At 44.3% G+C, this 16,792-nt stretch overlaps 1 protein-coding gene across 2 annotated transcripts in view; it reads right to left on the minus strand.

The window, feature by feature from the left end:
• Nucleotides 1-16,792, minus strand: part of TDRD3 (tudor domain containing 3) — a 271,154-nt gene that overhangs the window by 106,670 nt on the left and 147,692 nt on the right. For both annotated transcript variants that reach the window (XM_045012123.1, XM_045012124.1), the window contains one exon: nucleotides 15,495-15,636. In XM_045012123.1, the coding sequence (XP_044868058.1) occupies nucleotides 15,495-15,636 (142 nt within the window). The remainder of the gene's footprint in view (nucleotides 1-15,494; nucleotides 15,637-16,792) is intronic.

Raw genomic sequence — 16,792 nt, forward strand, 5'->3', positions numbered from 1 at the left:
CCTTCTTCGGATCCCTTCCTTCATCTCTCACTGTTTTGTTTACTCAGGGTATGTCTGCACTACCCACCAGATCGGCAGGTAGTGATCAATCTATCGGGGATCGATGTATCGTGTCTCGTCTAGATGCGATACATCGATCCCCGAACGCACTCCCCGTCGACTCTGGAACTCCACCAGGGTGGAAGGTGGAAGCGGAGTCAACGGGAGAGTGGCGGCCATCGATCCCGCGCCAGGAGTACGCGAAGTAAGTCAATCTAAGATACGTTGACTTCAGCTACGCTATTCTCATAGCTGAAGTTGCGTATCTTAGATCGATATCCCCCTCACCCACCCCCAGCGTAGACCAGGCCTTAGACTGTAATCTCTTCAGAACAGGGACTTGTTTTCCTATTATGGGTTTGTGAGCTGTTCAACACATCACCCCAAAGAAGGAGACAAGTTTTTATTCCTCCTTCAGTCCCGCACCCCAACTTATTTTTCTAACTTGAAAGTATACATCAGGGGTCGGCAACCTCTGGCATGCTGCTCGCCAAGGTAAGCACCCTGGCAGACCGGGCCAGTTTGTTTACCTGACGCATCGGCAGGTTCGGCCGATCGCAGCTCCCACTGGCCATGGTTTGCCATCCCAGGCCAATGGGGACTGCGGGAAGCCACAGCCAGCACATCCCTCGCCTGCGTCGCTTTCCACTGCCCCCATTAGCCTGGGGTGGTGAACCACGGCCAGTGGGAGCCGCGATCAGCCAAACCTGCTGATGCGGCAGGTAAACAAACTGGCCTGGCCTGGCCCGCCAGGGTGCTTACTCTGGCAAGCCGCATGCAGAAGTTGCTGACCCCTGGTATACATAATAGATAGAAGACATGCACCCTTCAGCCATCTTTTATTCCTCTGCATTTTCCTATTACCTTAATAAATATAATAATGCCTATTTCTTATATACAGTAGGCTTCCATTTATCTGATTGCCCTGGGGGACATCCAAAACTCTCTGATAACCATGTGTTCAGATAAACAGAAGTTCTATTTTGCACTACAGTTTCACTGATGTAGACCTAGAAAGCTGCTGTAAGAACATTATGTCTCAGTAACTGCAGGTAACTGCTCAAGATCCTATACAAATACAAACCCATAAATTAGTGCTAATAGGCGCTAAGGCAGGGGTGAACAAACTACAGCCCGCAGGCCGCATCCAGCCACCAGCCATTTTAATCCGGACCTCAAACTCCCGCTGCAGAGTCGGGGGCCGCTCTGTGTGGCTCCCAGAACAAGTGGTATGTCCCCTCTCCAGCTCTTACATGCAGAGGCAGCCCGGGGGCTCTGCTCCACATGCTGTCCCCGCCTCAAGTGCCACCCCGGCAGCTCCCATTGGCTGGAAACCACAGCAATGGGATGTGCAGGGGCAGCACCTGCAGACGGGGCAGCGCGCAGCAGTGCTGCTTGGCCCCGTAGGAGCGACATGCCGCTGCTTCCGGGAGCCACTTGAAGTAAGCGCCATCCGGAGCCTGCACCCCTAAGCCACCCCCAGTGCCTCAACTGCCTACTCCAACCCTGATCCCCCTCAAGCCCTCTGAACCCCTTGGTCCCAGCCCAGAGCACCCTCCTACATCTCAAACCCCTCATTCCCAGCCCAACCCCACACCCCAGAGTCCCCTCTCGCACCCTGAACTCATTTATGGCCCCACCCTGGAGCCCGCACCTCTTCCCACACCCAAACCCCAATTTCATGAGCATTCATAGTCTATCATATCATTTCCATTCCCAGATGTGGCCCTCGGGCCAAAAGGTTTGCCCACCCCTGCCCTAAGGGCATATGTACACTTCATCTGGGAATGAGCCTCCCAACTCGGCTTGTGCTTGCACTCTAAAAACTGCTATTTAAACATTGCAGCTCAGGCTGAAGCTCAGGCTCTGAGGCCTGGGAAGGGGTAGGCTTGAGAGCCTGTTCTCCAGCCCAAGCTGCAATGTCAAAGTACTGTGTACACAATTATTTTTAGAGTGCTAGCATGAGCCTTGCTAGCACAAGTCTGTGGACCAAGGCTGGGAAGCTTGCTGCCAAATACAGCGCACGGGCCCTAATAGGCTAATTGAGATGTTATTACCAAGTGATTAATTAGCATAGGGTTACATGGGGGACGCACTGTGGATTCAGATAACTAGGATTTTTGGATAAAGGGAATTCTGATAACTAATTATACTGCAGTGCTTTTCACTGCTAGATCTCAAAGTGCTTTATAATCTTTCAAATACATATTCCCAACATCTCGGTAGGTGAAGCATTATTATCTCCATTTTACAGATGGGGAACTGAGGCACAGAGAGGCTAAGTGACTTGGCTAAGGTCACACAGAAAATCTATGACAGAGATGGCAACTGAACCCATGTCTCCTACTTCCTAAACAGGTCCAGCGGTTAGGACACGTTTCTCCTGCTTACAAGGGGATAAAGAAAATAATCTCTCTCCCCCACTCCCTCACCCTCGCAGGCATATGAGCTGAAGATACAAGTAGTATCTCTCACTAGAAAATGAACACATTGGACTAGCTTCTAGCTGCTTCGGTTTCTGGAGCTGTGTTCATTTGGAGGAAAAAAATCCAAAATTCAGGTTGGGTTATTATAGAGTATACTCTTCATAAAGAAAGAGTTATTTACAGAATTTCTATAGGTATTAAAGCCAGAAGAGACATTATAATCTTCTAGCTTGACCTAATCAGAGTATTATTATTTCAATAAAAGACAGCTGAAGCCCTATGTGCCTGTCTGCTTATATCTCTGGCTATGACGACAAGCAGCGCAGGTTGGGTATGGAAGAGCAAGGAGCTGGAAAGATCCAAGCCACTGTCTTTCGACGGCTGAAGCCATTTTCCTTTTGAAAATTAGTAAATTAGCACCCAAAGGCCCTAATCAGGGACAGAAGACCCACTGTGCTGCGCACCATACACACACACACATAAAAAATGGTCCCTACCCACAGCTCTTACAATCTGAGTATATTAATAATGTTTTCTTATCTTACCTGCATATGGATTTTACTTTTTTGAGCTCAGTGTCTATGACTAATAATAAAACCATGCCATGGGGCGCTGTACAACAAATGTACAGATGAAAGAGTTGAAAGAGAGAAGAGGTTTTGATCAAGCTGAATGTGTAGAAAATTCAGTTTATTGCATTTTGCCAAATGTTTTTCCTATTTTCTCTCCTCAGCAAAATCAACTCCCTATTTGTTTCAAAAGGCTGACCAGGAGCTCCTGCATTTCCAGAACACTTCACCACTGCTGAGATTTCCATTTATTGTGTACAGATTAAGCCCTTTCAAAGTTTCTCTTGTTGTGTGGCTCTTTCATCATTGTAGTAACGATATCACAGAGATCAGAAAATCTGCAGATGGCCAATGATTACCCAGGTATCAGAGGGGTAGCCGTGTTAGTCTGGTTCTGTAGAAGCAGCAAAGAATCCTGTGGCACCTTATAGACTAACAGACGTTTTGCAGCATGAGCTTTCGTGGGTGAATACCCACTTCTTCGGATGCAACCGAAGGTGCATCCGAAGAAGTGGGTATTCACCCACAAAAGCTCATGCTGCAAAACGTCTGTTAGTCTATAAGGTGCCACAGGATTCTTTGCTGCTTCTAATGATTACACAATGTATTTATTTACACTTGTGGACTATCTCCTCCTCAGTAAGGAATCTAACAGGGCCACTAGGATGGCTGTGGAAGAACTGGGGAACTTCCACCACAGGAGCATATTTTCCTGTACAGGTTTTTACACACTGTATAAAAGCAAAGCAGAAGGGCATATATTAAACTTCGCTACAATATAGCTCGAGTGACATCAAAATGGTGACATACAGAAGACAACAGACAGCTATCAAATTTTCATTGTTAGTCCTCATGTTAAAAAAAATCCTATAAATAGAATATATATTACACTGCGATTACTTATAATAATCATAAACATCGAAATTTACACCAACTTGGGAAAAAGACTGTGAGGGATTCAATGTAAGTTTTTAAACTTACAGAATGTAGCTCAGTGGTTTGAGCATTGGCTCACTAAACCCAGGTGTGTGAATTCAATCCTTGAGGGAGCCATTTAGGGATCTGGACCAAAAATCTGTCTGGGGATTGGTCCTGCTCTGAGCAAGAGGTTGGACTAGATGACCTCCTGAGGTCCCTTACAACCCTGATATTCTACGATCTATGATCTAATTCTCCCCATGCAGAAAGAACATTTTTTTCCTTTTTCTTTATACCATTACCTGAAGATTAAAGAAACTAAAAGAAAAAGAAGTTTCAGCAGCTTTCCATCTTCAAAGCACTTTACAAACATCCACTAATTCCTCAGTAAACATATATTCACACTTGAAAACACATTAAAATGTGGAACTACGAAAACAAAGAGCATTAAATTGTTGTGTTTCTGAGCAACATAAGAACCCAGAATTAAACAGCTCATAAGAACCCAGAATTAAATAGCATTTAAGAACAAATACAAAGAAGAACAATACATAAAAGGAGATCAAACAAGATGTGTGTATGATAGTTCATGATGTCCACTTCAAAGTTTTTTTTTAAATGCAGCACTCCTGTTTTATTCCACTATTACCAAACAAGATAATTTTTCTTATGCTACAATGGAGACTTCAAATAAATGAAGATAAAAATAAAAGTTAAAAATAAATATGAGAGAGGGGACAGGAAGAGTCAGAAAACTTATAAAAGGAAGAGACGGCTTATTTTCAGTTTAAAAGGCTAGTAGATAACGGAGTACTATACATTTACCGACAGAGGTCTGAGGGAGTGAAATAAATATATGAAAGTCATGAAGGAAATCTGAGAATTAATTTAAGATTGTGGAAATGTTGTATGTCTTCAGTATGTGAGGACAACTGATAGACAGCAGTTACATCCGGGATCTAGCTTTATTAAGGTGAAAGATTGGGGAGAGAACAATACTTTTCTCTGAAGATAAGATATGTTTTGAACTCATCTGAGATCAAGTGCGATAGAGGAACCCTTTCTCATAGAACATGGACACCAAGAGAAAATAATGGCAACCAAGATAAAACTGAAGTGGAGAACTCCTGTCTAGCATCCTCTGGCAACATGTCCCTACACTTTAACCAGGAGTCCCAAACATTACAATCATAAAATACTCAAAGAGCTTTTTGCATGGCAATTCTGAGTTGCAACACCTCAGTAGAATAAACTTTTCTATCACAAAAAACTAGATTTTTTGCAGCCTTTGATTTTGGGATTTCCATCTGTTGGCGCTGTTGTTCCCATTCACTGGCCCATCTGTACCTGGGAGAAAATGAGAGTACAGATATACAAACACCCGGGAGGGAACATAATATTTATGGTCAGCCCTTTTTGAGGTGGCAGAAAGGATCGGAGAGACTTAATGGGCTACTTAATTACCTCATTAATAGGCAAGGCTCATCCATCGAGGCCCTCTGGTGGACAAAATATCAATAAGGAAGCAGGAGGACTCAATCTTCTCTCCACCTGGATCCATAAACTTGAAGCTACCCTTTTCAGTAGGTCCTGTTGAACTTTATAATCAGCCGAGGGACAAGAGGGTGGGGTGACATGCCTTCTGAGGAAACATTCTTGTCGGAGAAAAGGAGGATGAAGAAGCCAGCACAGCCTGAGGGTGCTCTTCCCCCACTAGCTGTCCAGCAGGATCCTGTTGAACTGCCTCTTGCTGCTCAGAACCGGCAGCACTTGGTGAATAAATTTCCCATGCCTCCCAAAGGACGCACAGCAGTAAGGCCTCATTTATGATCTAAAAACCGGGGGGAATTCCCACAGATTCCAAAAAGGCCACTGGACTGGTGATGGGCCTCAATGACTCCCTAATCACATAGAATCATAGGACTGGAAGGCATCTCAAGAGGTCTTCTAGTGTAGTACCCTACACTAAAGGTAGTGTAGTACCCTACACTAAAGGCAGATAATACTAAAGGTATTATCTGGACCATCCCTGACAGGTGTTTGTCTAACCTGCTATTCAAAATCTCTAATGATGGAGATTCCACAACCTCCCTAGGCAATTTATTCCAGTGCTTAATTACCCTGATAGGAAGTTTTTCCTCAATTCCAACCTAAACTGCCCTTGCTGCAATTTAAGGCCATTACTACTTCTCCTATCCTCAGAAGTTAACGAGAACAATTTTTCATCCTCCTCCTTGTAATAATCTGTTATGTTCTTGAAATCTGTTATGCCCCTTCTCCCCCCCGCCCATACTTCTCTTCTCCAGACTAAACATACCCAATTTTTCAATCTTCCCTCATAGGTCATGAATTCTAGACTTTAATCATTTTCATTGCTCTTCTCTGGACTTCCTCCAATTTGTCCAGATCTTTCCTAAAATGTGACACACAGAACTGGACACAATACTCCAGCTGAGGCCTAATCAGTGTGGAGTAAAGCAGAATAATTACTTCTTGTGTCTTGCTTACAACACTCTTGCTAATACATGCCAGAATGATGTTTGCTGTTTTTGCAACAGCATTACACAGTTAACTAATGTTCAGCTTGTGATAAACTATGACTCCCAGATCCCTTTCCACAGTACTCCTTCTTAGGCAGTCATTTCCCATTTTGTGGGTGTACAACTGATTGTTCCTTCCTAACTGGAATACTTTGCATTTGTCCTTACTGAATTTCATCCTATTTACTTCAGACTATTTTTCCAGTTTCTCCAGCTCATTTTGAATTTTAATCCTATCCTCCAAAGCACTTGCAACCCATCCCAGCTTGGTATCGCCTGCAAACTTTATAAGTGTACTCTCTCTGCCATTACCTAAATGACTGATGAAGATATTGAACAGAACCAACCCAGAACTGATCCCTGCAGGACCCCACTTGCTATGCCCTTCCTGCTTGACTGTGAACTACTCCCTGGCACCGGTTTTCCAACCAGTTATGTACCCACCATATAGTAGTTCCATTTAGGTTGTATTGCCTAGTTTGTTTATGAGAAGGTCATGAGAGACAGTATCAAAAGTCTTACTAAAGTCAAGATATACCACAACTACCACTTCCCCCTATCCAAAGGCTTGTTCCCCTGTCAAAGTAAGCTATTATAGAATCATAGACTTTAAGGTCAGAAGAGACCATTATGATCATCTAGTCTGACCTCCTGCACAATGCAGGCCACAGAATCTCACCCATCCATTCCTGTATCAAACCTGTGTCTGAGCCATTGAAGTCCTCAAATCATGGTTTAAAGACTTCAAGGTGCAGAGAATCTTCCAGCAAGTGACTTGTGCCCCACGCTGCAGAGGAAGGCGAACCCCCACCCCGGGCTTCTGCCAATCTGCCCTGGAGGAAAATTCCTTCCCAATCCCAAATACGGCGATCAGCTAAACCCCAAGCATGTGAGCAAGACTCACCAGCCAGATACTCCAGAGAATTCTTTTCTGGGTAACTCAGATCAGTTCTGTTCCAGAACTTCACTCCTCTGATGGTTAGAAACCTTTGTCTAATTTCAAGTCTAAACTTCCAGCTTATATCCATTTGTTCTTGTGTCCACACTGGTACTGAGATTAAATAATTCCTCTCCCTCCCTGGTATTTATTCCTGATATATTTATAGAGAGCAATCATATCTCCCCTCGGCCTTCTTTTGGTTAGGTTAAACAAGCCAAGCTCTTTGAGTCTCCTTTCATAAGACAGGTTTTCCATTCCTCGGATCATCCTAGTAGTCCTTCTCTGAACCTGTTCGTTTAAATTCATCCTTCTTAAACATGGGAGACCAGAACTGCACACAGTATTCCAGATGAGGTCTCACCAGTGCCTTGTATAACGGTACTAACACCTCCTTATCTCTACTGGAAATACTTCGCCTGATGCATCCCAAGACCGCATTAGCTTTTTTCTCATGGCCATATCACTTTAGTGGCTCATAGTCATCCTGTGATCAACCAATACTCCGAGGTTCTTCTCCTCCTCTGTTACTTCCAACTGATGCCTCCCCAGCTTATAACAGTAGTTCATGTTATTAATTCCTAAATGCATGACCTTGCACTTTTCACTATTAAATTTCATCCTATTACTCTAGTTTACAAGGTCATCCAGATCTTTCTGTATGATATTCCAGTCCTCCTCTGTATTGGCAATACCTCCCAACTCTGCAAACTATATTAACACATTGCCACTTTTTGTGCCATAGTCAGTAATAAAAAGATTAAATAAGATAAGTCCCAAAACCGATCCCCGAGAAACTCCACTAGTAACCTCCCTCCATCCAGATCCCAATGCCTGATGGGTCAAAAACATTGTCGCAGGTGGTTCTGGGTACATGTCGTCAGCTTTCCACCCCTCCCCCCCCCCGCAGGGGTAACACAGGAAAAAAGGCGAGAAACAGGGGGGGCGGGGCTGATGACATGTACCCAGAACCACCCATGACAATGTTTTTGACCCACAGGCATTAGGAGCTCAACCCTGAATTCAAATGGTTGGCAGAGACTGTGGGAACTGTGGGATAGCTACAGTCGTCAGTCACCCCTCCCTCCATGAGAGCAACTGCAGACAATCGTTTTGCGCCTTTTTTCAGTCCAGACGCCATAGCACGGCAAGCATGGAGCCCGTTCAGCTCACCACAGCAGTTATGTATCAGAGGGGTAGCCGGGTTAGTCTGGTTCTGTAGAAGCAGCAAAGAATCCTGTGGCACCTTATAGACTAACAGACGTTTTGCAGCATGAGCTTTCGTGGGTGAATACCCACTTCTTCGGATGCAAGTAGTGGAAATTTCCAGGGGCAGGTTTATATAGGCAAGCAAGAAGCAAGCTAGAGATAACGAGGTCAGTTCAACCAGGGAGGATGAGGCCCTGATCCAGCAGTTGAGTGAAAACCAAGGGAGGAGAAACTCTCTCTGTAGCTGGCAAGCCATTCACAGTCTTTGTTTAATCCTGAGCTGATGGTGTCAAATTTGCAGATGAACTGGAGCTCAGCAGTTTCTCTTTGAAGTCTGGTCCTGAAGTTTTTTTGCTGCAGGATGGCCACCTTAAGATCTGCTATTGTGTGGCCAGGGAGGTTGAAGTGTTCTCCTACAGGTTTTTGTATATTACCATTCCTAATATCTGATTTGTGTCCATTTATCCTTTTCCTTAGAGACTGTCCAGTTTGGCCGATGTACATAGCAGAGGAGCATTGCTGGCATATGATGGCATATATTACATTGGTGGACGTGCAGGTGAATGAACCGGTGATGGTGTGGCTGATCTGGTTAGGTCCTGGGATGGTGTCGCTGGTGTAGATATGTGGGCAGAGTTGGCATCAAGGTTTGTTGCATGGATTGGTTCCTGAGCTAGAGTTACTATGGTGCGGTGCGCAGTTACTGGTGAGAATATACTTCAGGTTGGCAGGTTGTCTGTGGGCGAGGACTGGCCTGCCACCCAAGGCCTGTGAAAGTGTGAGGTCATTGTCCAGGATGGGTTGTAGATCCCTGATGATGCGCTGGAGGGGTTTTAGCTGGGGACTGTACGTGATGGCCAGTGGAGTCCTGTTGGTTTCTTTCTTGGGTTTGTCTTGCAGTAGGAGGCTTCTGGATACATGTCTGGCTCTGTTGATCTGTTTCCTTATTTCCTCGTGCGGGTACTGTAGTTTTGAGAATGCTTGGTGGAGATTTTGTAGGTGTTGGTCTCTGTCTGAGGGGTTAGAGCAGATGCGGTTGTACCTCAGTGCTTGGCTGTAGACAATGGATCTTGTGGTGTGCCCGGGATGGAAGCTGGAGGCATGAAGGTAGGCATAGCGGTCAGTAGGTTTTCGGTATAGGGTGGTATTAATGTGACCATCAATTATTTGCACCGTAGTGTCTAGGAAGTGGACCTCCCGTGTAGATTGGTCCAGGCTGAGGTTGATGGTGGGGTGGAAGCTGTTGAAATCGTGGTGGAATTTTTCCAGAGTCTCCTTCCCATGGGTCCAGATGATGAAGATGTCATCAATGTAGCGTAGGCAGAGAAGGGGTGTGAGTGGACGGGAGCTGAGGAAGCGTTGTTCCAGGTCAGCCATAAAAATATTGGCATATTGTGGGGCCATGCGTGTGCCCATAGCGGTGCCACTGATCTGGAGATATATATTGTCATCAAATTTGAAATAGTTTGAAATGACACCATCACAGGACCTAACCAGATCAGCCACACCATCACCGGTTCATTCACCTGCACGTCCACCAATGTAATATATGCCATCATATGCCAGCAATGCCCCTCTGCTATGTACATCGGCCAAACTGGACAGTCTCTACGGAAAAGGATAAATGGACACAAATCAGATATTAGGAATGGCAATATACAAAAACCTGTAGGAGAACACTTCAACCTCCCTGGCCACACCATAGCAGATCTTAAGGTGGCCATCCTGCAGCAAAAAAACTTCAGGACCAGACTTCAAAGAGAAACTGCTGAGCTCCAGTTCATCTGCAAATTTGACACCATCAGCTCAGGATTAAACAAAGACTGTGAATGGCTTGCCAGCTACAGAGACAGTTTCTCCTCCCTTGGTTTTCACTCAACTGCTGGATCAGGGCCTCATCCTCCCTGGTTGAACTGACCTCGTTATCTCTAGCTTGCTTCTTGCTTGCCTATATAAACCTGCCCCTGGAAATTTCCACTACTTGCATCCGAAGAAGTGGGTATTCACCCACAAAAGCTCATGCTGCAAAACGTCTGTTAGTCTATAAGGTGCCACAAGATTCTTTGCTGCTTCCACAGCAGTTATGAGCATTGTAAACACCTCACGCATTATCGTGCAATATACGCAGAACCAGAAGCTGAAAAATCAGGCGAGGAGGTGACAGCAGTGATGAGGACATGGACACAGACTTCTCTCAAAGCACGGGCCCCACCAATGTGGACATCATGGTGTTAATGGGGCAGGTTCATGCTGTGGAATGCAGATTCTGGGCCCGGGAAACAAGCACAGACTGGTGAGACTGCATAGTGTTGCAGGTCTGGGACGATCCCAGTGGCTCCGAAACTTTTGCATGCATAAGGGGCACTTTCATGGAACTTTGTGACTTGCTTTCCCCTGCCCTGAACCGTAAGAATACCAAGATGAGAACAGCCCTCTCAGTTCACAAGCGAGTGGCGATAGCCCTCTGGAAGCTTGCAATGCCAGACAGCTACCGGTCAGTCGGGACTCAATTTGGAGTGGGCAAATCTACTGTGGGGATTGCTGTCATGCAAGTAGCCAACGCAAACACTGAGCTGCTGCTATCAAAGGTAGTGACTCTGGGAAATGTGCAGGTCATAGCAGATGGATTTGCTGCAATGGGATTCCTTAACTGTGGTGGGGCAATAGACGGAACCCATATCCCTATCTTGGGACCAGACCACCAAGGCAACCAGTACATAAACCGCAAGGGGTACTTTTCAAGGCTGCTGCAAGCACGAGTGGATCACAAGGGACTTTTCACCAACATTAACGTGGGATGGCTGGGAAAGGTTCATGATGCTTGCGTCTTCAGAAACTCTGATCTGTTTAAACGGCTTCAGGAAGGGATTTACTTCCCAGACCAGAAAATAACTGTTGGAGATGTTGAAATGCCTATAGTTATCCTTGGGGACCCAGCTTACCTCTTAATGCCCTGGCTCATGAAGCCATACACAGGTACCCTGAACGGTAGTAAGGAGCTGTTCAACTATAGGCTGAGCAAGTGCAGAATGGTAGTAGAGAGTGCATTTGGACGTTTGAAGGATCGCTGGTGCAGTTTACTGACTCACTCAGACCTCAGCGAAACTAATATCCCCATTGTTATTGCTGCTTGCTGTATGCTCCACAATTTCTGTAAGAGTAAGGGGGAGATGTTTATGACTGGGTGGGAGGTTGAGGCAAATCGCCTGGCCACTGATTACGCACAGCCAGACACCAAGGCGATTAGAAGAGCACATCAGGAAGCACTGCGCATCAGAGAAGCTTTGAAAACCAGTTTAATGACTGGCCAGAGTACTGTGTGACAGTTCTATTTCTTTCTCCTTGATGAAAACCCGCATCCTTGGTTGACTCTAATTCTCTGTAAGCCAACCGCCATTCCCTCTTCAATCACAGCTTGGAAATAAAGTCACTATCGTTTAAAAACCATGTATTCTTTATTAATTGATTATAAAAATAGGGAGATAACTCACAAGGTAGCCCGGGTGGGGTGTGAGAGGAGGGGAGGAGGGAAGGAAAAGGCCACCTCAATACTTGTTGAATGACAGCCTTCTGTCCACTGGGGTGGAGTGGTTGGGTGCCTGGAGCCTCCCACTGGGCGTCTGGGTGAGGAGGCAGCTATGGAAATTGGGGAGGAGGGAGGGCAGTTAAACAGGGGCTGTAGCAGCAGTCTCTCCAGCTGACGTTCCTGAACATCCACCAGACGCCGGATCATGTCCGCTTCTTCTTGCAGCAGCCCCAGCGTTGCATCCTGCCTCCTCTGATCTTCCTGCCGTCACCTCTCCTCACGTTCATTGGCCGCTTTCCTGTCCTGTGCTATTGTGTCCCTCCACACTTTCTGTTGAGCTCAGAGAACATTTCATCATGCGTGCGGTTTTTTCGCCACCTTATCTGAGATAGCCTTTGGGATGGAGGAGGGAGGCTTGAAACATTTGCAGCTGTGGGAGGAAAAAAAGGGAGAGAAGTATTTTAAAAGATACATTTTACAGAACAATGGGTATACTCTTTCACGGTGAACAACACTATTCACATTACATAGCACATGTCATTTCGGTACAAGGTCATTTTGTGCATCTTATATTGAATGCCTGCGGCTTTGGTGTTAGCGATCAAACACGCCGGGCAACAGAATTCGGCTTGCAGGCGGCCATGGTAAGCCATAGTCTTTCGGATTCTGCAACCTTCATAACAGCAGCGCCCTCCTTTCCCATACCAAACAAAGCCCGTTGAGTTGTCCATTTAGGGCTGTGGTTTTCGTGTTAATGTGCAGCAGCAGAATCCAAACTAACCCCCCACCCCCCTATCGTTTTCTCTGGGATGACCGATTTAACCCTCCCCCCACCGCACCATGTGGCTGGTATCAGGGAAGATCCCTGCTAGCCAAATGCGAAAAGCTCAGCGCCAATGCCTCCCCACCCCCAGCACTGCTTGGCTAACTGCGGAGAGGATTTCTTTTCAACCACAGGCAAGCCATGTTTTATATTTACAAAGGTACACTCACCAGAGGTCCCTTCTGCATCTGCATGGTCCGGGATACCGCCTTGGGAGGGTTGGGAGGCTACTTCAGTCAGGGTGAGAAAAAGATCCTGGTTGTCAGGGAGAACAGTGTGCTGTGTGATCTCCTCTACCTCGTCCTCCTCATCATCATCATAATTATCTTCCCCGTCCGCAAAATCCTCAGGCATGGCAACTGACAGTACCCCATCATCAGAGTCCACGGACAGGGGTGGGGTAGTGGTGGCAGCCCCCTTCCCCCAGAATTGCATGCAGCTCAGTGTAGAAGCGGCATGTCTGCGGCTCTGTCCCGGAGCGTCTGTTTAATTCTTTGGCTTTCTGGTATGCTTGTCTCAGCTCCTTAAGTTTCACGCGGCACCATGTTGAGTCCTTGTTGTGGCCTCTGTCCATCATGGCCTTGGAGATTTTTTCAAATGTTTTGGCATTCCGTCTTTTGGAACAGAGTTCGGATAGCACGTATTCGTCTCCCCATAAGGCGATCAAATCCAGTACCTCCCATACGGTCCATACTGGAGCTCTTTTTCGATTCTGGGACTGCATAGTCACCTGTGCTGATCAGTTCTCCACACTGGGCAAACAGGAAATGAAATTCAAAAGCTCGCAGGGCTTTTCCTGTCTACCTGGCCAGTGCATCCGAGTTCAGATTGCTGTGCAGAGCGGTCACAATGCTACACTGTGGGATAGCTCCCGGAGGCCAATACCGTCAAATTGCATCCACACTAACCATAATTCAAACTGGCAATGTCGATTTCAGGGCTACTCCCCTCATCAGGGAGGAGTACAGAAATCAATTTTAAGGGCCCTTTATGTTGACAAAAATGGCTTCGTTGTGTGGATGGGTACAGGGTTAATTCAATTGAACACTGCTAAATTTGACCTAAACTCGTAGTGTAGTCCAGGCCCAAGAGACCTCTTTTTAACCTATACTCTAATAGAGACAATGAGATGAGACAGAGATGATTGAATGAAATTATTTTGCTGTCGGCCCCAGAGCTGAATTTTCAAGGATATTAGCGGAGCTCTACACCTGACAGCCCTGACCTTTGGAATTCTCTTCCCTTTATGACACCAGATTTGGAGACCCACAGAATATGAGATTACATAATTTGATTTAGCATTTAGGACATTCTTTTTATGAAGGCAGCATTGCTTAAGGATACCTACATAGTTTATAGATTATATTGATTTTTTTTACAATTATTTTTTCATTTTCAGGAGCACAAAAAGACATTAACACACATTTTCTTTTTGTGTGTTTTCATAACTCAAAATCATTCAAATCAATTATGATTTAGTTTGTCCAAAATAGTTTAAAAAAAAAACACTTCATATACCGGTACTAAGACCAAAGATATTTTCAACAATAACAAAGAGTATTTTTGCCAAAATTAGCGTCATTTGAAAATAATGCTCATGGATAAGATGATCTTCGATTGGCTGACATATGCAACAGGTCTACTTTCTGAGCCATCAAATACCACTCAATGTTCCCTACATCCATTTGGCAAAATGACTAAATCTACATTATCCATTTAATATAACAGAAATCAATCAACAAACTGGAACACTGTCACAAGTCCAGCGTTTCCTGCTCTGGGAATAATCATCACTGCTTTGTATTAACATTTATACAGGAGAAGGAAATAGCCAGCCTGTAACATTTTCTCCACTGATATGCTCTCCTAATTTGGCCATATTAGAGTGGAGTGAACGAAATTAAAAGTCTTTGTGGTTTCTTTATAAGCTCTCAACACCTTCAGTTCATCTTATGTAACTGCAGCCTTATTTATACTACTGTTGAAACATAAGCAAAAATTATGTTTAAACATAGTTAACATAAAAGTATGCTACAGACTACTACTGAAAAGCTTTTATTTTAAAATTATGTTGCAAGAAAAAAACCTATACGCACTGGTCAGGGAAACCACAAGAATCCTGCCAACCACCACCACACTTAAATACATTGCATACCTGCTTCAGGTGAAGAGAATGATTAGTTAAAGACACTTTGCTGGCCAATATAATTTTTAACCCACATTTTAAATTTAATATTCTGCAGAATAAAAAAGGAATCATTTGTTGCTGAAAGGTCTTCACTGCTTTCTGCGTGGGCAGCATCTGAACTGCAGCATAAATTACATTTAATTAAGGTCATTTGGCTTTACACATAACAATAACTTGGGCAGCAAAGTTCTAAATATTTGCATTTAAAATACTATTATTGTATAAAAACTTCTAACATTTTATTAGTCACAATTAGCTTGCAGAAGTTATATATAATTAACCTCCTGTAAGACAAGAATTCACAGTGATGTTACCTCACCCTTTGTAACTCCCACTTTTCTATAAGATGCTCCACTTCACCGCCAAGAACTACAGTGTTACTGTCATCCAAAAGCAGGAATCCATTTTTCACTTCAACAATTCCTGACAGCTTAATTTTTGTTCCAGGTGGAGTGTTCAGGCTAAAAACAGAAACAAACACACAAAATCTCAAACATTATATATAGAGACTCTACCAGACAAAACCCCACCATAGGTTATTAAATAGCAGTACATTTAAATAAAGTGAAGCAATGTTGACAGAAAACTAGTCATATATAGGTTTTCTTATATAAACACAAATATTCAGTTACTTTTTTAATAATAATATCTCTGAACAAACCTATTTATGGAACCAAAGTCAATACTTTGCAAGTATAAAACACCTGAAACATACTTGGAGTGGGTTGGTGGGATTAATTGCTTTTTGTGTTAAATATTTGATTTGACTGAAACAAACAATGCATAGGAAAAACTATTGATATCAAGATACTAAGATAAACAGCTACAAAATCACTCTTGCAATGTCTTAAATAATAAATACAATAAATAAAACACAGCATTAGGATTGCATGTTTTCTTAATGCTCATGGCGAGAGCAAGTGCCTGACAGGTATTTGAAAGGCGGTCCATGAGTTCTTGTAAAAGATCTTCATCGTGGGCTATGAGGGCAGCATCATCAGCTAATAGAAGTTCCCTGATTAGCACCTTTTTGACTTTGGTCTTTGATTTAAGTCAGGACAGGTTGAAGAGTTTCCCATCTGATCTTGTGTGGCGATACACTCCAACTTTCATGTCCTTAAACACACAGTTCAAGAGTATTGAGAAGAAGATTTCAAAGAGTGTAGGGGCAAGAACACATCCTTGCTTCACTCCGCTTTTCATCTCAAGAGTTGTTTTAAGTGGATCCGTCAAACTGGACAGTTGCTCTCATGTTGTTGTGGAATGAACATATAAGACTTAACAGGGTTGGTGGACATCCTATTCTTTCTAGTATTGCAAATAGATCTGCTCTGCTGACTGTGTCGAATGCTTTTGGTTAGGTCCACGAAGGCGATGTACAATGGTCGGTTTTGCTCTCTGCAATTTTCTTGGAGTTGACGCAGAGAAAATATTGTGTCTGCAGTTGATCTTCCAGCTCTGAATCCACACTGTGATTCAAGGTAGACACGATTCACCAGCTGTTGTAGGCGCATTAAGGGCTGGTCTACACTAGGGGGGGGGTCGATCTAAGATACGCAACTTCAGCTATGTGAATAGCATAGCTGAAGTTGAAGTACCTTAGATCGAATTACTTAC

This window comes from Mauremys mutica, chromosome 1 (genome assembly GCF_020497125.1).
Source record: "Mauremys mutica isolate MM-2020 ecotype Southern chromosome 1, ASM2049712v1, whole genome shotgun sequence".
NCBI classification, from domain to species: Eukaryota; Metazoa; Chordata; order Testudines; family Geoemydidae; genus Mauremys; species Mauremys mutica.